The following is a 16,973-nucleotide window of genomic DNA, read 5'->3' on the forward strand; positions in this document are numbered from 1 at the left end:
TATGCTCTTTTTTGCTTTGTGGTCTGGTTTATGGCAAGTCAAAATTCAGAGCAGGATTTGAATGTGGCTGCACTTATAAGAGAATAATGAGCATGCCATTGTGTTGATAGTAGTAATGAAAACAACAGTGAAACTGAATCATATTTTTTCTCCTTTCATAATCACTCTGTGAATGTCATATTAATTGCAATTGACGTTCAGATGTTTGTCATTATAGCCTCTTACTCTGCATTTGCCAACTTGTTTATGATGTTCCAACAGCGGCCAGCAGGTGGCAGGATTTGTTTTCCTATGTAAAGGGACATGACAATTTATTTTTTTTAGGTAAGCAGCAGTAATCATGACCTGGCTGAAGGGCCATGACAAATTCAGGAAGGACACAATGGTTTACTGCAAATTGTACGTATATTTTAAAGAGTGAACAACTGAAGATTTAAATGCAAATATGGTGTATGTCAGTCAGTCAGTCAGTCAAGTCAGTGATGTACATATGGAATATTGATGTAATGAGGTGTGGGGTGTTGTGAAGAAAATCAGAACAAAGACAAATAAGTGATGGCTGGGATGAGTCCAGGAGGAATAAAAGAGAGCAACCATCAGGTTAATATAAATGGGGTTGAGCTCATGTCCTAAGAGCTCAAGGCCCAGATGCTCAGCGACTGGCAGCAGAAATCATGTTCAACTTACAGAGAAGAAACACAGACAGGTTAACTAAGCCTGCATAGGGGAATAAGGCAGAGACCACCACAGAGAAAAAATTGTGACATGCAGTTTTTGACATCATATAAGAAGTCATAGAGTATACTCAGTTAATTATATCTGTTATAATGCATTTTTGAAATCTGAAATATCTTGTATTGGAAAAAAAAAACACTTCACACTTCTTGACTTTATTTGCTTTAGTCATTCATCCTGGTTTGCTGGTGAGATGAGAGCAAGACTTGAAAGGGACATTCCTTTTTTAAAGGTTCATTTTTGGGCGTTTTTGCCTTTATTTAGAGATAGGACAGAGGATATAGTCCGTAATTGAGGAGAAAGAGAGTGGAGGATGACATACAGGAAAGGAGCCACAGGTCGGATTCAAACCCGGGCCACCCGCTTGGAGACTATAGCCTCTGTACGTCGGGTACCGGATATTACCACTGGGCTACCGGCACCAGAAAGGGACAGTCCTGCGGGCACATCTCTCTGTTGCGCCCATTTCCTGGAATTTCAAATTCTGTTGATGAATGTACTTTAGTTAGAGTCTGTGTGGTAGGAGGTTCTTGTCTGCTCTGTCATAATAGAGAAATTCAGTCCTGAACCATTAAACAGAGAAGGTAAATATGCGCTGTACTTGGTGCTGAAAGATTGTCTCTGTCAGAAGGGATTTACTTCATCTTAAATTTGACTTAATTTACGATTAACAAACTGTGGAATAGTTGTGTTCAATGATTTTTTATATATTGGGTGCAAACAGTGGAAGCTTTTTATTCTTGAAGATAACGTATGTAGTAGTGTGACTTTTGTCACCAGTGTTGCAGACTCCTATCTTACTGTCCACTGTAGTACTGAATCATGGTGTGATGTCATATGTGTGTGTTGGGTTAATATAGCCGTGAAGTATTTATGTGAATGTTATGTGACATGTGTTGGTCATGTGGCCTGCCAGGGTAGCACCAGTAAGTGATCGGAATTGGTTCAACCTAATCAATCTGTTGACTCTGTCACTGTTGGAGTCTCCTACTCTTTTGGATTTTTCTTCATAACAGGAAGATTGAGGAGTCCATCATTGTGGAAATAACTGAGGATAATGTAAGTGAATCTAAATCTGAAATGTATTTCATGCAAAATGATCTATAGGTGCAAGCATTTTGCTTCCTTTAAAACTAACATGAACTGTCAAAAGAAGTTGGCATGAATAATAGTAATTATTAAAAGTAACTTTTTCACCCGAACAAATTAAGAAAAAAAGAAAAACCTCCATCAGGGTGACATTAAATAGAATAGCAGCGTGTAAATGTGTATGAATGGATTAGTTAACACTGATGATAAATAGCATCCTCTGCCATCTGTGTGTGAACGGATGTGAATGGGTCGGTGTGACCTGCGGTGTAAAAGCAGACAAATCCTTGAGCAGGGATCTACAAAACATTGGATCTGTTGATCAGGACACACTCATTGATGTTCTTCACATGAATGCCATCAGTTGCGAACTTAATAAAATATCTCAACATTTTTGACACAGATACGTCACAAAGCCATCAAACAAATCTATACATTATACCTGTTAAAGACCTATTTCAAAGGGTATCACTGAGGCTCAGACACCATAGCAGAGACTGTACAACAGCAAGTTCCAACGGCAAAGTGTGTGAAAGACATCCTGAAGTTTCAAACCTCCGTTAATGCAGCTTAGACATGTGGGGCCAGACACCTGAAGAGATACGTTTAGCAGCTGGATGAGAATAGCTTACAGCCCTTCCATTGTTTCTGTACTGGGGCCGAGCTCCTGCTCTTTTGGGCTTTTTCAATTGTGTTTGGATTTTTTGTTTGACATTGTTTTGTGAGTTTGATTTTTGGTCATACTGTAAGAGTAAGCTTTCTATTTTTCTCCCTTGTTGTTTATTTAAATATTTTTCTTTGCTGCACTTGGGTCCTTCTCTTTGTGTTTTTTTTTTTACTTACTGTGATAAAATTGGCAAACATAGGCCTACATCCTGGAGCAGGCTTAAAAGAACGGGCTAATATATAAGTATATATGTATTATTTGTTATATTTTAAACACTGACACACTAAAAAAAGTAAAAGGGAAAGTTTGAAATGTATTTTTAAAAACTCAGTTGTAAAATTCCTGCTGTGGTTATCTTTGACTGAATCACACTATAGTGCTGATATTAAGAACGTCAATCTTTCTCTTGTGATATTGATTTATTGAATTTTAGTTCATAGGCTACGCAAGTCAGGGACGACTCATTAGAACCATTTAAAAAATTGTTTTACATGACATGAAATTTCAAAATAAATTGTTGGTTATAATTATTTTTTCAAGACACTTATAGGTACAAACCTAATGTACAAACAAGTATTCTGACATTATGTAAATGAACAGAAGTATATCAAACAACCAAAGGGGCACAGATAAAAAACAAATTTAACTTCAAAAGGAGAGGAATGAGCTTGGTTTGTTTTAAAATAATATAAAGAAAATAACAGTAAATAATATCTTATGTATACCTTATATTTTAAGACGTTATTTTTTTCTCCTTTGATAAAGTGATTTTCACATATTAATTGCAAATGACTTTGCATTGGTTGTTATTGCCGCTCTGTACTCTGTAATTGACAGTTCTTGTCGAAAGGTATAATATGCAACCTTCAAAGTAGTCGTCCAGTAAATGTCGCATGTAGCAATGGTCTTTCACACAACAACATTTTTTTGCCGTACCTTCTCTGTTCTCTGCTTCAATAAACCCTGGCACAATCATAGGAAGTGTGGATATCGTGAAACAGACAGCACCATTTGCTGGGCAAATGCGAGAACAACAAATATTAGTCTGAACTATACTAAACATAATGATATGTGTAGGACTACGTTCATCTTATTGATTACATTTAACATTCTAAATAAACCAAACAAAGACTAAGTTTCAACATATTAAACACATTAACATATCTAAATATTCCTCCTAAATTCCAGTGTTTTTTAAGGCTCATTTTGTATATGCCTTCATTGACGTACCTTATTCATCGACACTATGTTGAATCCTTATATTTTAAATGTTAAATTGCTCTGCATTTCATGAGATGGACTTAAAATCATCTGTCACAATCAAGTCAATGTTATTTCAGATCTTCCTTTACTTTGATTAACGGACATGTTGATACTTATCTGAAATGATCCAGTATCATGTATCGTGTTTATTTTTGATTGTGTTTTTGGACTTTCACTTCTGATCATCTTCTGCTCTGATCATTGTCTGATTTGACCAAATTCTCAAAAGAAACTCGGAGTGTTTATGAAAGACAGTGTACACAAAATTGCAATTAAAAAAAAATGTTGCTTTGTAAATGTTACCAGTCTTATTTTCAGTGTAATGTCTTTTTATGTTGTAATGTCACATCAAGTTTGAATAAAGTTTAACTTGGAATTTTTTTTTATTGGCAGTTGGGACAAAGACCTGATGAGCAGGTTGACTTGCATCATATTAATTGAGGGAAACCAATCAGAACAGTGACAGGGCTGACGTCTCAATCTGCGAATCTCAACAGTACACATGTACCTGACCAGTTTATTGATGAAAGAAGTTTACTATGATCCCTACTGTTGTAAAAACAAAATCATCAAGTCACTGAAAAATGATCCTTCATATACAACACACTGTAACATAATATTGTATGATACAGCAGTGCTTATTTCTATACAAGCTTAAATGTAGCAAGCCGTCAAATACAAAACGATGGACATGTTATCATATCAAAGTCAGTGTTTTATAGAATGTCTGACCTACAAACAGGCTGTTAATGAAGGATTCATTGCCTCATGTTTGCCTTAAAAAAAGAAAGAAAACTACAGAAGGATTCATTATGGTGACAATCTTTAAGTAGCATTCTCTCGCTCACTCTCTATACAGTATTATGTACACACATTTTTTTTTCATCATCAGTACATGTAATGAAAAACAAAACATTAAGCCATAAGGGAATAGAAAAGCAAAATACAGAACATTTTACTGCCTTTAGAAAATTTAAATAAAAACATTTCACCTCTTCTTGTTAAACCCACCCAAACAAACTAGAACAGCTAGACCATTGGAACCCACACTGATTTTCAAGGAGCCACTCAAAATATTACTGCTCGACAGTGAACACAAAATTATATATACTTTTTAAAAGAAAACGGCAACATAAGTTTAAAGCACAAAAGAGGACGGGCTCTGCTCTTCAGGTCTTTTCTATGATAAGTGATGGTTTCAGTTCAGGTCCACTTGGACCACTTAATCACACAGCCAGCTCTGAGGGCGACCGGTACTGCGTCAGCAAGGCGTCAGTCTCTCCCTTGGTCCTCTAGTCCACCTTGACCACACTGTAGATCTTATTTACAAACCAGAAGCAGGCGAAGAAGCCGATTGTACCTGAGAAGAAAAGACAGGTGAGAGGACTGGTTTGAAAAATAATGTTGTTATAATTAATTATAACATCAACTCCTGCGATCACATTGGACAACTTAAAAAAATCGATGTGGGAATAACGGCCTTTGGAAATCTGTTTTAGGCACATCTGAGTAAAGCACAAATAAAAAGAAAAACCACAAGGTGCAAACACTTTCTCAGAGAGCACAGACACAAAAAAAAAAACTAAGTGTGAAACTGTAAAACCTGTAAACTTTAACTCAACTTATAACTTAAAAAGAAAATGGTAAAAGAAATCTTCACAAAAAAGCAGACACTTCATCACCAGCACTTCAGTTTGTCAGAGAGAGAGAACATTTCCCCTCATATCTAGAAGCGAGATTGGTCAAAATCCAGCATAAATTTCATGCAAGTATAAAAAGTCCTATCTGACTGCTCAGTGGGGGACCAATCCAGAAATAAGTTGTCGTCAAAGTTTGGAAGAGGTGAAAAAAAAAACAGACAAGGAAATACGCAATTTAAAATGTGGAATGAGAGAGCTTAGGATTATATAGATCCAAACTAGAAGCAAGGAGGGAAAGTGATCGTCTTTTCCTTGAATGCGTGGATTATTTCTAAGTGATAATCTTTTGACATCTCTTCCCCTTGCTACTTGCAGCTCTGTCTGAAGATAGTGTCAAGTAGGGCTACAGGCTAACTGTTATCTGGATTTATGACGGTACAACAGCAGAAAAAAAAGTGCCATGATCATCCAGTATCATGGAGAGCGCTATAATTCTGGGCGACATTAAAGCCTAGGCTGATAATCAGGCCGTGCACGAGGTCCTTTTTCTGAACTAACACACAGCCCTAAGTATTATATGAGTGGGTGTGGGCAAGAGAGCTGGACAGGGCTGGAGAGTGCCGTTACCATGTCAACATGTGTCAATCGCTGTCTCTTTGTACATGGAGAAAAAAAGCAGCCGTGATGTTCTGTTCATGTGTGTGTGTGTGTAGATGTGTGCAAACATCAGCACAAGCGCATTTATTTTAATATGCCTGCAGTGCAATTATAGCTGGATGAATGTAGGTCTCATCCGTGACACTACGTGATTGTGTTGCCTGTATCTACAGTATAAAAAAGAAATACCTGATAATACTAGATTCTGGTTTGTCAAACAGTAAACCTCAAACAACAACATTGACCAAGATCCGTCTGCAAAAGTGAATCTGACCAGGGGGGACTTTGAACATATGAGGTTCATTTTCCTCAGTGTCTCTGTTTAACATTAAACAACTTGGCGGTTCAACCCTTGCCATATCAACGCTCTTTTACACAATACTGCACAGTGCGTCTGTACTACGAGTTACCAAATAAAAAGGACACGTCTTATCTTTGACAAATAAAACACCCTGCAAAACAGTTTGGACAACTTCCTGGTTTTTATATAGCCAGACCAGGATAAAGGTCCTGAATCTTAGCAGGAGAGCGGAGCTGATGGAGGGAGCGGTCCCTAACAAATACTGCGCAAAGTAAACACAGCTAATGTCATCTGTTTTAACACACACTGCACACCCTTTTCAACTTACATACAGTTAACAGTAACCGACTATATCAAGACTTGTTTTTACAAAACTCAGCCTAACAATAAAAGCCACTGATAACAGGTGTTATTGCTTTGTAACAAAACAAGCAGGAAGTTGAAGTTTAACGCAAAGGCTCACCTGTGAAGAGGAAGAAGATAAGGACCATAATCGAAGTGTATCCAAAGTAGAGGATGGTGCTGGCAGCTCCAATGATTTGTAGCTTGGAGAAGAAGTAATGCACAGCATAGATAAACAGATAGACTGCTGTGAAGCCACTGGTCAGGAAGGAGCGCCACCACCAATGGTAGTCCTGGACACACACAGTATGACAGACATCAGTATGACATGTTCAATATATATTTGGAAGCAAGATTTTTGAGGCTGGTACTTAAGATGATTTGTAGTTTTAATAAAGATTATTTAAAGAAGGACTATTACATGATAATAATAGTATGTGCTGTGAAAACAGGTTTTTGGGGTGGTTACCTCAGCACAGAGATGGAAGTAGCAGAGTAGAATTGTGGCCTCAGAGCAGGTGATGAGTAGAATGATGAAAACCAGGAACAGGAATCCAAACATGTAGTACATTTGATGAGACCTAAAACAGAAAAGGCAAACAGGATGAAGAGTTGACCTTATCCTCGAGGCCTCAAGTCTTAACAAAAGACAATGGCAGACACAAACTGGACGGCCCGCATTCCTGGCTTCTTACCAAATGCTATTGAGGATGAAGAAAAGCTGAATGAAGATGCAACCAAATGGCAGGATACCACCCATTACAATACCAGGAATGGGCTTTGTAAAAAATGACTGCTCGGGAATTTGACGAGGGATTTGGTTTGTTCGCACAGGTTGCTCAATAGCCTGCACAGGATCAGAAAAGGAGAAGAAGTGATTTTAAACTCGTGAACAGACACACATCAAGTCAACAATCAAATGTTTCAAGCTAGAAAACATGTAAATAAAATAAAAAAAGGAGGTCTAGCTCACAGCCTTCTTGAATCCAAAGTAGGCACCGACGAAGGTGAGGGGCACTGAGATTCCAAACCACAGAGCCAAAATGGCCACCAGAGTGCCAAAGGGGATTGCTGCTGAGGACCCTTCCACCCAAAGGATCAGGTTCATCAGGAAGAAGTCTGCAAACACAATTCTATGGAAAGGAGGTGGACAAAGGGTTATGAGGCAGGGGAAGATATTTTGTTCTCCGTGAACAAAAAAGGTGCCAAAGGCAAAGTAGCTAGCAACAGCAGAGCAGAAATGTATAATAACGATTGCACTAAATGAAAAAAACAAAAAACAAAGCAAATTCAGAGAGTGAAGTTACCCTGGGCACAAGAGCGCTGTCAGCAACACATTCGTCTTCCACTTTTCACCTCCAAAAGCTGAGAACATAAAACAGAGATTGATGAGGCTATCGTGATAAGAAAGATCACACAGATGGTGACAGACTCTGTTTTGACTTTGCAGCTCCATTTTCACCGGGTTCTTACTTTTGTAAAGACGAGCAGACACATAACCAGCAGGTGTTCCCAGCAGCACCCAGAGGACCACAGAGCATGTCATGAGAGCCCCTCTGTTGGCAGGAGACAGGAAACCAAGACAGGCCAGGACTGCAGTGGACAAACAGGCATCAGTACACTCACTCACACCTACTACAACTTCTGCATAGCCCATAATGAATTCTCAATTCACTTTTAATCCTACCCCTAAGCCTCTGTACTATAGCGCCAGCCAGTAAAACCAAATATTGTTTTGACAAATGTTATGCCTTTCATTTTGTTTATAATGTTCTACTCGTGTTTTTCAGGTGCACATCATTTATTATAAATGTTCACACGCTTTCTGTTTTATTGTTTCATGAACTTGACTTAATAATGTGAAATTAATAATTGGTTTTCAGTTACCAACCAGGAGGGAGCCATTAAGTGCAATTATAACATTATATAAATTGCTCTAACAATTTTGTGTGCAAAGAAAATGAGATGTGATTGAGTTCAATGGAAAAGAGGGTTAATAATAGGTGTTAATGAGAATCACACTCTAATGTGAAGTCGTACTCACAGAGAGTGATGAAGGTCATGATGAAGATCTGTGTGCCCTGTCCGAGGAATACAGACAGCAACATGCCTTTCCTTGGGGGACGGAAAACATCCCCGTGCACCTGCTTCCACCCCGACTCCTCCTGTGCATCCTCCTGGTGTGGAGGCAGACAGCCATGTGTCAACAGCCACAATCAAGCAAACACTTCATATGCAAGCTATAAAAGCGAAAGGTTAACCAACCACCAAGTCGTGAATATTATCTCCCTATTAGACATGTGCAAGAGCAAAGCTAAACAAAATGAAGAATGAGCCAAGTGAACCAAAAAGTTTCAGAAATGGTTAGAAAAACTCCTCAGCATAAAGTATGAGACAATTCTTTAAACTTGCACATTAAAACCACAAACAGAAAAATAATACAAGGACCACACCACATTTTACATACTGCTCCAATGTGCCTGCTTGCGGCAATCACACACCCAAACACCTGATTTTAAAACCGCAGCATATTTTGTTCAAAACAGCTTTGGACAAGCTTACATAGAGAACTGAGGATTTTTCCTTGGACGAGGGAAGCTTTATCAAGTCTGCCTGTGAAGTGTAACAAAATATTGATAACTCTGGGTACTCTGCACGCAGTGTGCTGGGGATATTTCACAGACAAGCACTAGCCATTTAACCTTGATAACATGACAAGTAGATCTGTTATACAGCCAGGTGAAACCCTCAACTTCTAATCTTTTTTTAGTAACAATCACATGTTTTAATAAACTATAAGGTTTACTGACTACATAAAGTTAAGAAAAAGGTCTTTATTCCAACAATAAATAAGGCGGCTCCCCGTGTGATGTGGTTTTTATAGAAAGGGTGCTAGCTACTTTGAATAGCTTATTTGCAAGGTGGCCACATGGTGCCCTGCAGTACACAAGTAACACATCAACTATTGACCGACATATTGTACCATTAAGAGTTCTATCCTTTTTGGTTTATGTACAACAACGGCATCTTAAAGCCATACATCAGGGCTTCATATGCACACATCAGCTCAAACTGTCAGAGAGCTCAACAATGCCTTTACCTGGTCCACCTGGTTGTATCTGGCAATGTCCTTGTGCAGAGTTCTCAGCATGATCATGGCAACCATGCCAGACAGGAAGAGGACAATGACCAAGGAGTTCATGATGCTGAACAACAAAGACAAAATATCGATTCAAAAAATGTTAAGACCCAGGGAATGAAAGGTAGAGAGTGTTAATGTGGTGCACAAAGTGAAGATGATCACCCTACCTAAACCACTGGATGTTGGTGTGAGGCATTGAGACCAGGATGTAGTCCCACCTAGAGGCCCACTTGATATCATTGTTTTCCTGTTACAGAAGTAAAAGTAGAAAAAAAAACAGATTTCACACTTCATGTTATTAGAACATAGTTATTGTTATATATTAATTACATAGAATAAGTTGTTTTATATATTTGGTCACAGAGTTAGGAGGCCTACCTCAAATGTGACAGAGTATGTATAGACTACAGACACATCACTGTCAAACTCCCCAGGGACCTCCATTGGGTTACCTCCTTCACAGGTCGGGTTCTTTTCATCTGCATGTTTAATACTGTTGATCATAGAAAACACACAATCAATCAGAATCAATTCAGAAAGTAAATACAGTTAGTGTTAGTTTTGGATGGTCAATTATTCAACTGCAACATTCTGAGTTTAATAAAAACCTAAATCTATATACGATAGCATCATATCATCCTACTACCAAACACAATTACCTCTTGGGCTCAAGAGTTGCAGCAACTAGCCGAGCCCCTCTCCATCCTTCTGACGCTCCACTGTGGTAAGTGATCCTGATGTCCACGTGGTTGAACACATAAAATGTGTTCTTCTTGTTGAACTCGGACTGAAAACACAAATCTGCATGTTATTTACTTGAACTTTCCAGGGGACAATATGTAAACAAACATCTCTAGGTTCAAGGAGTTATTATTTTCTATGATGTTCTTTATCACTACATGTCAGTTGTACAATTCTGTACTTGTGTAGCCTGGACCAATTGATTAAAAAAATAAAGAAATCATGTTTCTGGTTAGGTTTATGACTTTGCTGTAAGTAAACATTCATTATTTACATGAAATATTGTTTCATGGTGAAACGATAAATAATAATGAATACTATTTGAGACTTTGACTGGCCATTAATTGTAAATCAGAGGCTAATTTTCTATTCAATAATGCTTAGCGCTCTATAAAAACTCAAAGTAATAGTTTTTTACTAAATCAAACATGATGTAAAAAAAAAAAAATTAAAAAAAAATTAAAAAACACAAGTTATTATTAGGAGGATTAAAACAAAACAAAAGGTTATATCATTCTGAAACACTGGTAATGTGGATCCTGGAAAACAGAATTGGAATCACTTCAACAAGCACGTGACCAATTAAGTAGGCCTAATTTCAGGTAAAGTACGCATTCACACACAGAATAAACAACTCACATTGATTACACAAGCATCTTTAGCTCTGCCGTCTGTGGTAACAAGGCAGCCAATTGGAAAACCTGGGTTGCAGTATTTCTGTCCGTCTTCCACATCATAGCACCATGTCACTGGCATGTTGTCAATGATCCTAAGAAAAAAAATGTTGTTTTTTAATGCCACAAATGTCATGCTGAATAAAGGGTGTGCCAGGGTGTGATACCCCCTGGCAGTCATTACTTATCTGTGTTTCACTAACCAGTGATGCTGGTAGTTCAACTGCATTCCCATCTTGAGAAAATCCAGTTTGGTCGCATCCTCCTGGTTGCCTTTCTTGTAGGCCTTTGTGCACACTGCCTTGCATTTCACATCTTGTTTGAAGTTAAACTGAGGGGTAGACGAGTCAGATTTGATCAGCAAAATACATTTAAAACTTGTATGGAGTGTAAAAAATAAGCAGTTTAATAAAGGCTATGCAGATTTCTATTGAACACCCACCTTGTATGGTGAAGACTCAATTCGTTCACCAAACAGCACCTGTCCAAGGTTCTCAGACGGCCTCTTCTCTTTGACATCTTTGCAAAAGTCAAACCTTAAAATGTACAGAGGATCACACACAATGAGAAGATACTATTGAACTTCAATCTTAAAAAAAAAAAAAAAAAAAAGCCTGAATAATCCAAACATGACATTAAATGAATTCAAAAAACAGACTAAATGTTACTTACACATCATACTCGTAAGGCAGGACTGACTCCACAGAGTCTAACCGGTTGACAAACAGCTCAATCGCTGTCTGAAAAGAAAAGAGGATGAAAGAAAACATTTAGTGACAGAATCTGTGTTGTATTGAGCATTTACCAGGTTCTGCACCATTCATACAAACAATGTTATTAAACAAAGAGTCAATTGCAAGCAAACACTAATAACACAAGATTTTAATTTGCTGTGGCTACTTATTAGTTTATAACACTATTAATGGTAAATATTATCATTATTTGAAACAGAGTAAACATACAAGCAATTTAATTATAAGTTAATCGAAACCAACACATCAGTATATCAGTGAATGTCAACAAAGATTGGCAAAGCCTAATCATTGGGAGCAGAGCTTCGGCTCCAAGTCATAGCCGGGGCCCAAAGAAACAGTGCCTGCATAGCAATATAGAGGAAGTAAACACATTGAATTGGGTATGCAAAATGCCTACTTTATCACATTAGCCACCCTATAACAAGAATTGTGAGTCTTTAAGAATCCTCATACCTGGCAATCTTCACCACCTTTGCCGTCTTCGCAAAAACTCACTGGGGCTAAACCCGGAAGATAAAACGCCGAGCCCAACGAAAAATACGAGACTAGAGAATAAACCAGGAGAAAACCAAAGTGTATCCGCTTCTTCATTTTATCCCAGGCACGGGTTTTTCCCTAAGATTTGATAATCTTGTTTCGAAAGGAGAGTTGTTCTCCTGGTGGAAATGATTGTTTGCTAGCTGTTGGCTAAGTCTTTCTACAGGGGACTGCAGCAGCTGAGCTAACCTGTCTGGCAAACCAGCATCCGTGACGTCCAGCCTTGTCAAGCTATGCGGAAGTCACAAAGCAGTAACCGGAAATGAAATTATTTTAGTTTCGAAATAAAAACCAATTCTTCATCAACTTTTAATTATTAACGAGTCAAACATTTATAGCTGGTATAAAATTCGCACTTTGCATTTTAGTAGAGCTATATTTATGAAAACGTGTTAAGAGGACGATCACTAGCACTACATATCTACATGTCATATCCACATAAACCACTATGCTTTTATGTTGAAAATAAAAAATCGGACGTCATATTTTCTTCTGGCCGTCTTGACGTTTTTGACACCGTGGAAGTTACACTGACGTTGCTTATCGTTTCCTCCATTAACATCGTTGGTTTCTGTCTCTAAGATCCACGTGTGAAACGTGAAAACCGGTCAAACAAAGAGCGGGTTATGATAGACTTTTGACCCTACATCAAAATATAAGTGATCGGTGGAAGCAGGAGGAGAAAAAACGAGTAAACCGGACAAACTACAACCAGATACTATAACCAGATAGACTACTGTTTTATTTTAAGTCCATGTAAAAGACCCCTGACTAGTTTAACCGGAACTAGTACATACTTTACAAGTACATTTTGTTGAGGTGCTCATACAGGGGATACGGCTTATGTGGGAAAATTTGTGAAATTTCAACTTCTGTAAGATCCATATGAACACAATATGAACACAATACACAATATGAACACTGCTATTGTGAAATCTCCAAGTTGTCAAATCAGAAGAAAGTTTTCTGATACTGTGTCACAGGGAAAATAGTCCATTATTTTTAGGGAGAGTGGGGTAAGTTGAGCCAGTTTTTAGACGTGGTTCTCAAGGCAAAGACAATTATTTTCATCTAATTTTAATTTGGGATGTTGCTTATCAATTGAAAATATAAGAATGCATCTATGACAAAGAGCCATGAAAATATGACCTCAGAAAAGAAGTGTTCCTGGGACTCAACTTACCCCAGGCTAGGGGTAAGTTGATCCGAGTCAGTGGGTAAATTGAGCCATCTATAGGGGTAAATTGACCATCCTGTTTTTCAAGTTTTAATGCAGGTATGAATAAAAAAAGAACTTACCTCTTTTTAAAGATAATTTAATCATACATTTACCTTTCCAAACAATGTTAATACTTTTTTAAAGCTACCTCAAACAACACAAAAACGACCAATGAAACTTTAATATTATATTATATTTAATCGTTAATTTTTTTTCTATTATGAACAATAGTTTTAATAAATTCTGGAATGTACTTTTCCAAGCAGAAGGACCACCAACATAGTTTTGAGGATCAAAAGATATCTTCACAAAATGGTGTCAATCCAGTGAAAATCCAGTCACATATCAAAAAACAAAAACAAACAAACACGTGTTTGGCAGAAGAAGAAAAAAATCCCTACAGTAGTTTCAGTTCTAATTTTGTTAAACAGTTCACAGTTTTGAACTTCTGAGAAGAAAATGACTATTCAACATTCTATGTATCAAGGTTGCAGGGAGTTGTTGCTCCCTCCTTGCATTTCCTCCAACCTTTTGAGGTTTAGGAAGCTTCTTCAGGACTTCATTCAGTGGGACAGATCCCACATCATTCTCCTTGAATGCAAAGCTGGGTTTCTCTTTGTCAGTGCTCCCTCGGACCCTTCTGAGGAGTCTTGCAAACACATCATTGTCCTTGAGGCTCTCAACCAAGCCAATATAATGGTAGCTTTTGGATTTGTTCGCAAACTTCATGATGACAAAAGTCATCAGCTGACAAATCTGAGATGTCTGGTTCACTACTCTCATCCTGGCAGCTCTCATACTCAGAAGTGTCATCAAGTGAGATGGGAAAATCACTCTCCTCAGAGCTGCTGTATACACTGGGGTTTTCTTCTTGTTTTTTCTTCTTCTTGGGCTTTCCTTGTTCTTTGACATTGGTTACTTCTTTCCCCTTCTATTTATTTTTTCTCTTTTCATGTTCCATTTCGATTGCCTTCTTTTCAGGTGTATCAGTCAGGATCCTTGTCTTCATCCGCTTTCTCTTTGTCTGTGCTCTTGGCTGCTGACTTTTTTTTTTTAATTAAAGATGTATTTTTGGGCTTTTGTGCTTTCATTGAGAGACAGGACAGTGGATGGAGATGGAAATCAGGGAGAGAGGGAGAGTGGGGAATGACATGCGGGAAAGGAGCCACAGGTTGTATTTGAACCTGGGCCGCCCACTTGGAAGACTAGCCTCCATACATGGGACGCGCACACTACCCACTGCACCAACAGCGCCCCATTGGCTGCTGACTTTTGGGTAAGAATAGAATTTCAGTGGGAGACATATCCAGGGGGTTGGAAGAGTGAATCTGTCCCACATGTTGAAGAACAACGCCATGGGTGGATCATCTTCAGAAGCAGATAGCATCTCAGGGTTTTGCCTGTGTGACACCATGGATGGTTCAAACTCTGCACCAGAGAAAATATCTCTGTGGTAAGGGGAAAATCCATGTGGACTTGAATCCAGAAGAGATATTCCTTGGTGTCATTAAAGACATGAAAGCCTCATTCACACATCCAGTGATTTGGTATATGTTGGCTGTTTTGCCTATAGGTTAGATCTCATCCAACCATCAAGAGCTCTGTTGTAATATCCCTTGAATGGACCATAGTCACTCTTGTCCAGAGGCTGCAGGAGATGAGATGGAATTGTGAGCATAATAATCCCCTTGCTCTTTGCTAAATCCAGTGAACTCAGTCTATTATTGGCCTCAAGGTTATCAAGGCATGGGGTGGTCAGAACAGCACTTGGTATGCTGAACCAGATGTATAAGGAATTTTACAAAAAAAATCATTTATCCAGCCAGATCTGGTGGAGGTACCAATTGATCCTGGAGGTGCTCCTGTGATGAAATGGTCTTTGTATCTAACCCTTGGGAAGATGAACATGGGAGGCACTGCATTGCCAGTAGCATTGACTGCACAGCCCACAGTCACAAGCTCTCCTCTTTCTGCAGATGTGATGGCCCTCACTTATTTCTTTCCCTTTTCCGCCACAACTTGCTTTGGTGTCTGCACTGTTGTGACACCTGTTTCGTCAACATTATAAATCATGTTCGTAAGGAATTTGAACCTATAAAACAAAGTCAAGAGCCATGATGAAAATCAGAATCGTTAAGCTTTACAAGCAATGCTAAATCAGCCTTGAGTAACTGTAACTAACTACATAACTAAAGAACTGTAAATAATTTGGTAATTTGGGCTGATAACTAAACAAATGGGCCAGTCTCTTGTACAGGACATTTACTTAACTCTTCGACAATCTATAGTTGCCATTACATTTATTAATGTTATGAAATATATTCATTCTGTCACCTGTTCATCACATTGGTCCGACTGTCAAAGAACTCCCCGACTGGTTTTGTTGAAGGCTATAGCTCTACCCAAAGATGTTGCTTCAGGCATACGGCAGGAGAGAGGGTGGCATGCCATAAAGTTCTTTAACCAATCTCGACCTTAAGGAATTGAATTCATTCTGTTTAGATACTGTACTGTCAAACCGCATAAGTCAGCCTTTCCTGTCTTAATGCACGATGTCATTTCTGCAGAGACCCTAACTGCTAGATCCATGTCTTTCCAGTTGTTGGGGACAGGAATGTTGTTTATCAGAGTGTGTGGATTGTCTGATTGAGGTGAGCACCATCTTAAATCTGGGACACTAGTTTTTAGGCTAAAAAATATTCTAATTTATACAAAGCAAACTTACCAAAAACAATCATATTTCAATAATTTAGAGGGCCTACAATGTCTTTGCTGTGTTTATCAGACAGGCAGACAATAACTAGTAGCATCCCATAAACACCCTAACCATACTGTAAAATGCAAACAAACAAGCAAACAAACACTTAGGCTCCTTAGGGTAAATGCTGTGCAAGAGTTGCAGAACAAAGCAGAAATGAGAATAAAGACTTTTAGTGCAAATATTCAAAAGACGAGTTTTAGATAAGCTGAAAACCAAATGTATACAAATGAAATGTGCACTCAAATACCCTCCTTAACTTTAAGCTGCAAACCAAAAGAAGATTGTATTATATGCACAATTATTTCTTTCTACACACAAAATTAAATGGTTTGTAAATAAAACATTTTTTATCAATGTGACTAAAATCTATTCATTTGACTTAGTTATTCTTGTAGCTAGTTTGCTAAACAGTAAGCTAGCCTATTGGAAACTCAGGATAATGTTTTGAAT

At 38.2% G+C, this 16,973-nt stretch overlaps 2 protein-coding genes across 3 annotated transcripts in view; both read right to left on the reverse strand.

The window, feature by feature from the left end:
- Positions 1 to 16,973, reverse strand: part of adgrg4a (adhesion G protein-coupled receptor G4a) — a 382,000-nt gene that overhangs the window by 294,936 nt on the left and 70,091 nt on the right. The window lies entirely within an intron of this gene.
- Positions 4,119 to 12,718, reverse strand: tm9sf5 (transmembrane 9 superfamily protein member 5). 2 transcript variants are annotated; one of them, XM_061048381.1, is made up of 18 exons: positions 12,460 to 12,718; positions 11,924 to 11,991; positions 11,694 to 11,787; positions 11,455 to 11,582; positions 11,217 to 11,346; positions 10,496 to 10,623; positions 10,215 to 10,329; positions 10,004 to 10,083; positions 9,795 to 9,900; positions 9,257 to 9,307; positions 8,739 to 8,871; positions 8,168 to 8,287; positions 8,002 to 8,059; positions 7,668 to 7,827; positions 7,390 to 7,541; positions 7,164 to 7,275; positions 6,816 to 6,987; positions 4,119 to 5,114 (listed from the first exon to the last, which is right to left on the reverse strand). In XM_061048381.1, the coding sequence occupies exons 1-18, from the start codon at positions 12,595 to 12,597 to the stop codon at positions 5,047 to 5,049; spliced, it is 2,013 nt and encodes a 670-aa protein (XP_060904364.1). In that variant the 5' UTR covers positions 12,598 to 12,718; the 3' UTR covers positions 4,119 to 5,046. The 2 variants fall into 2 exon arrangements, with proteins under 2 accessions (XP_060904364.1, XP_060904365.1); XM_061048382.1 differs by lacking the exon at positions 9,257 to 9,307.

This window comes from Labrus mixtus, chromosome 10 (genome assembly GCF_963584025.1).
Source record: "Labrus mixtus chromosome 10, fLabMix1.1, whole genome shotgun sequence".
NCBI classification, from domain to species: Eukaryota; Metazoa; Chordata; class Actinopteri; order Labriformes; family Labridae; genus Labrus; species Labrus mixtus.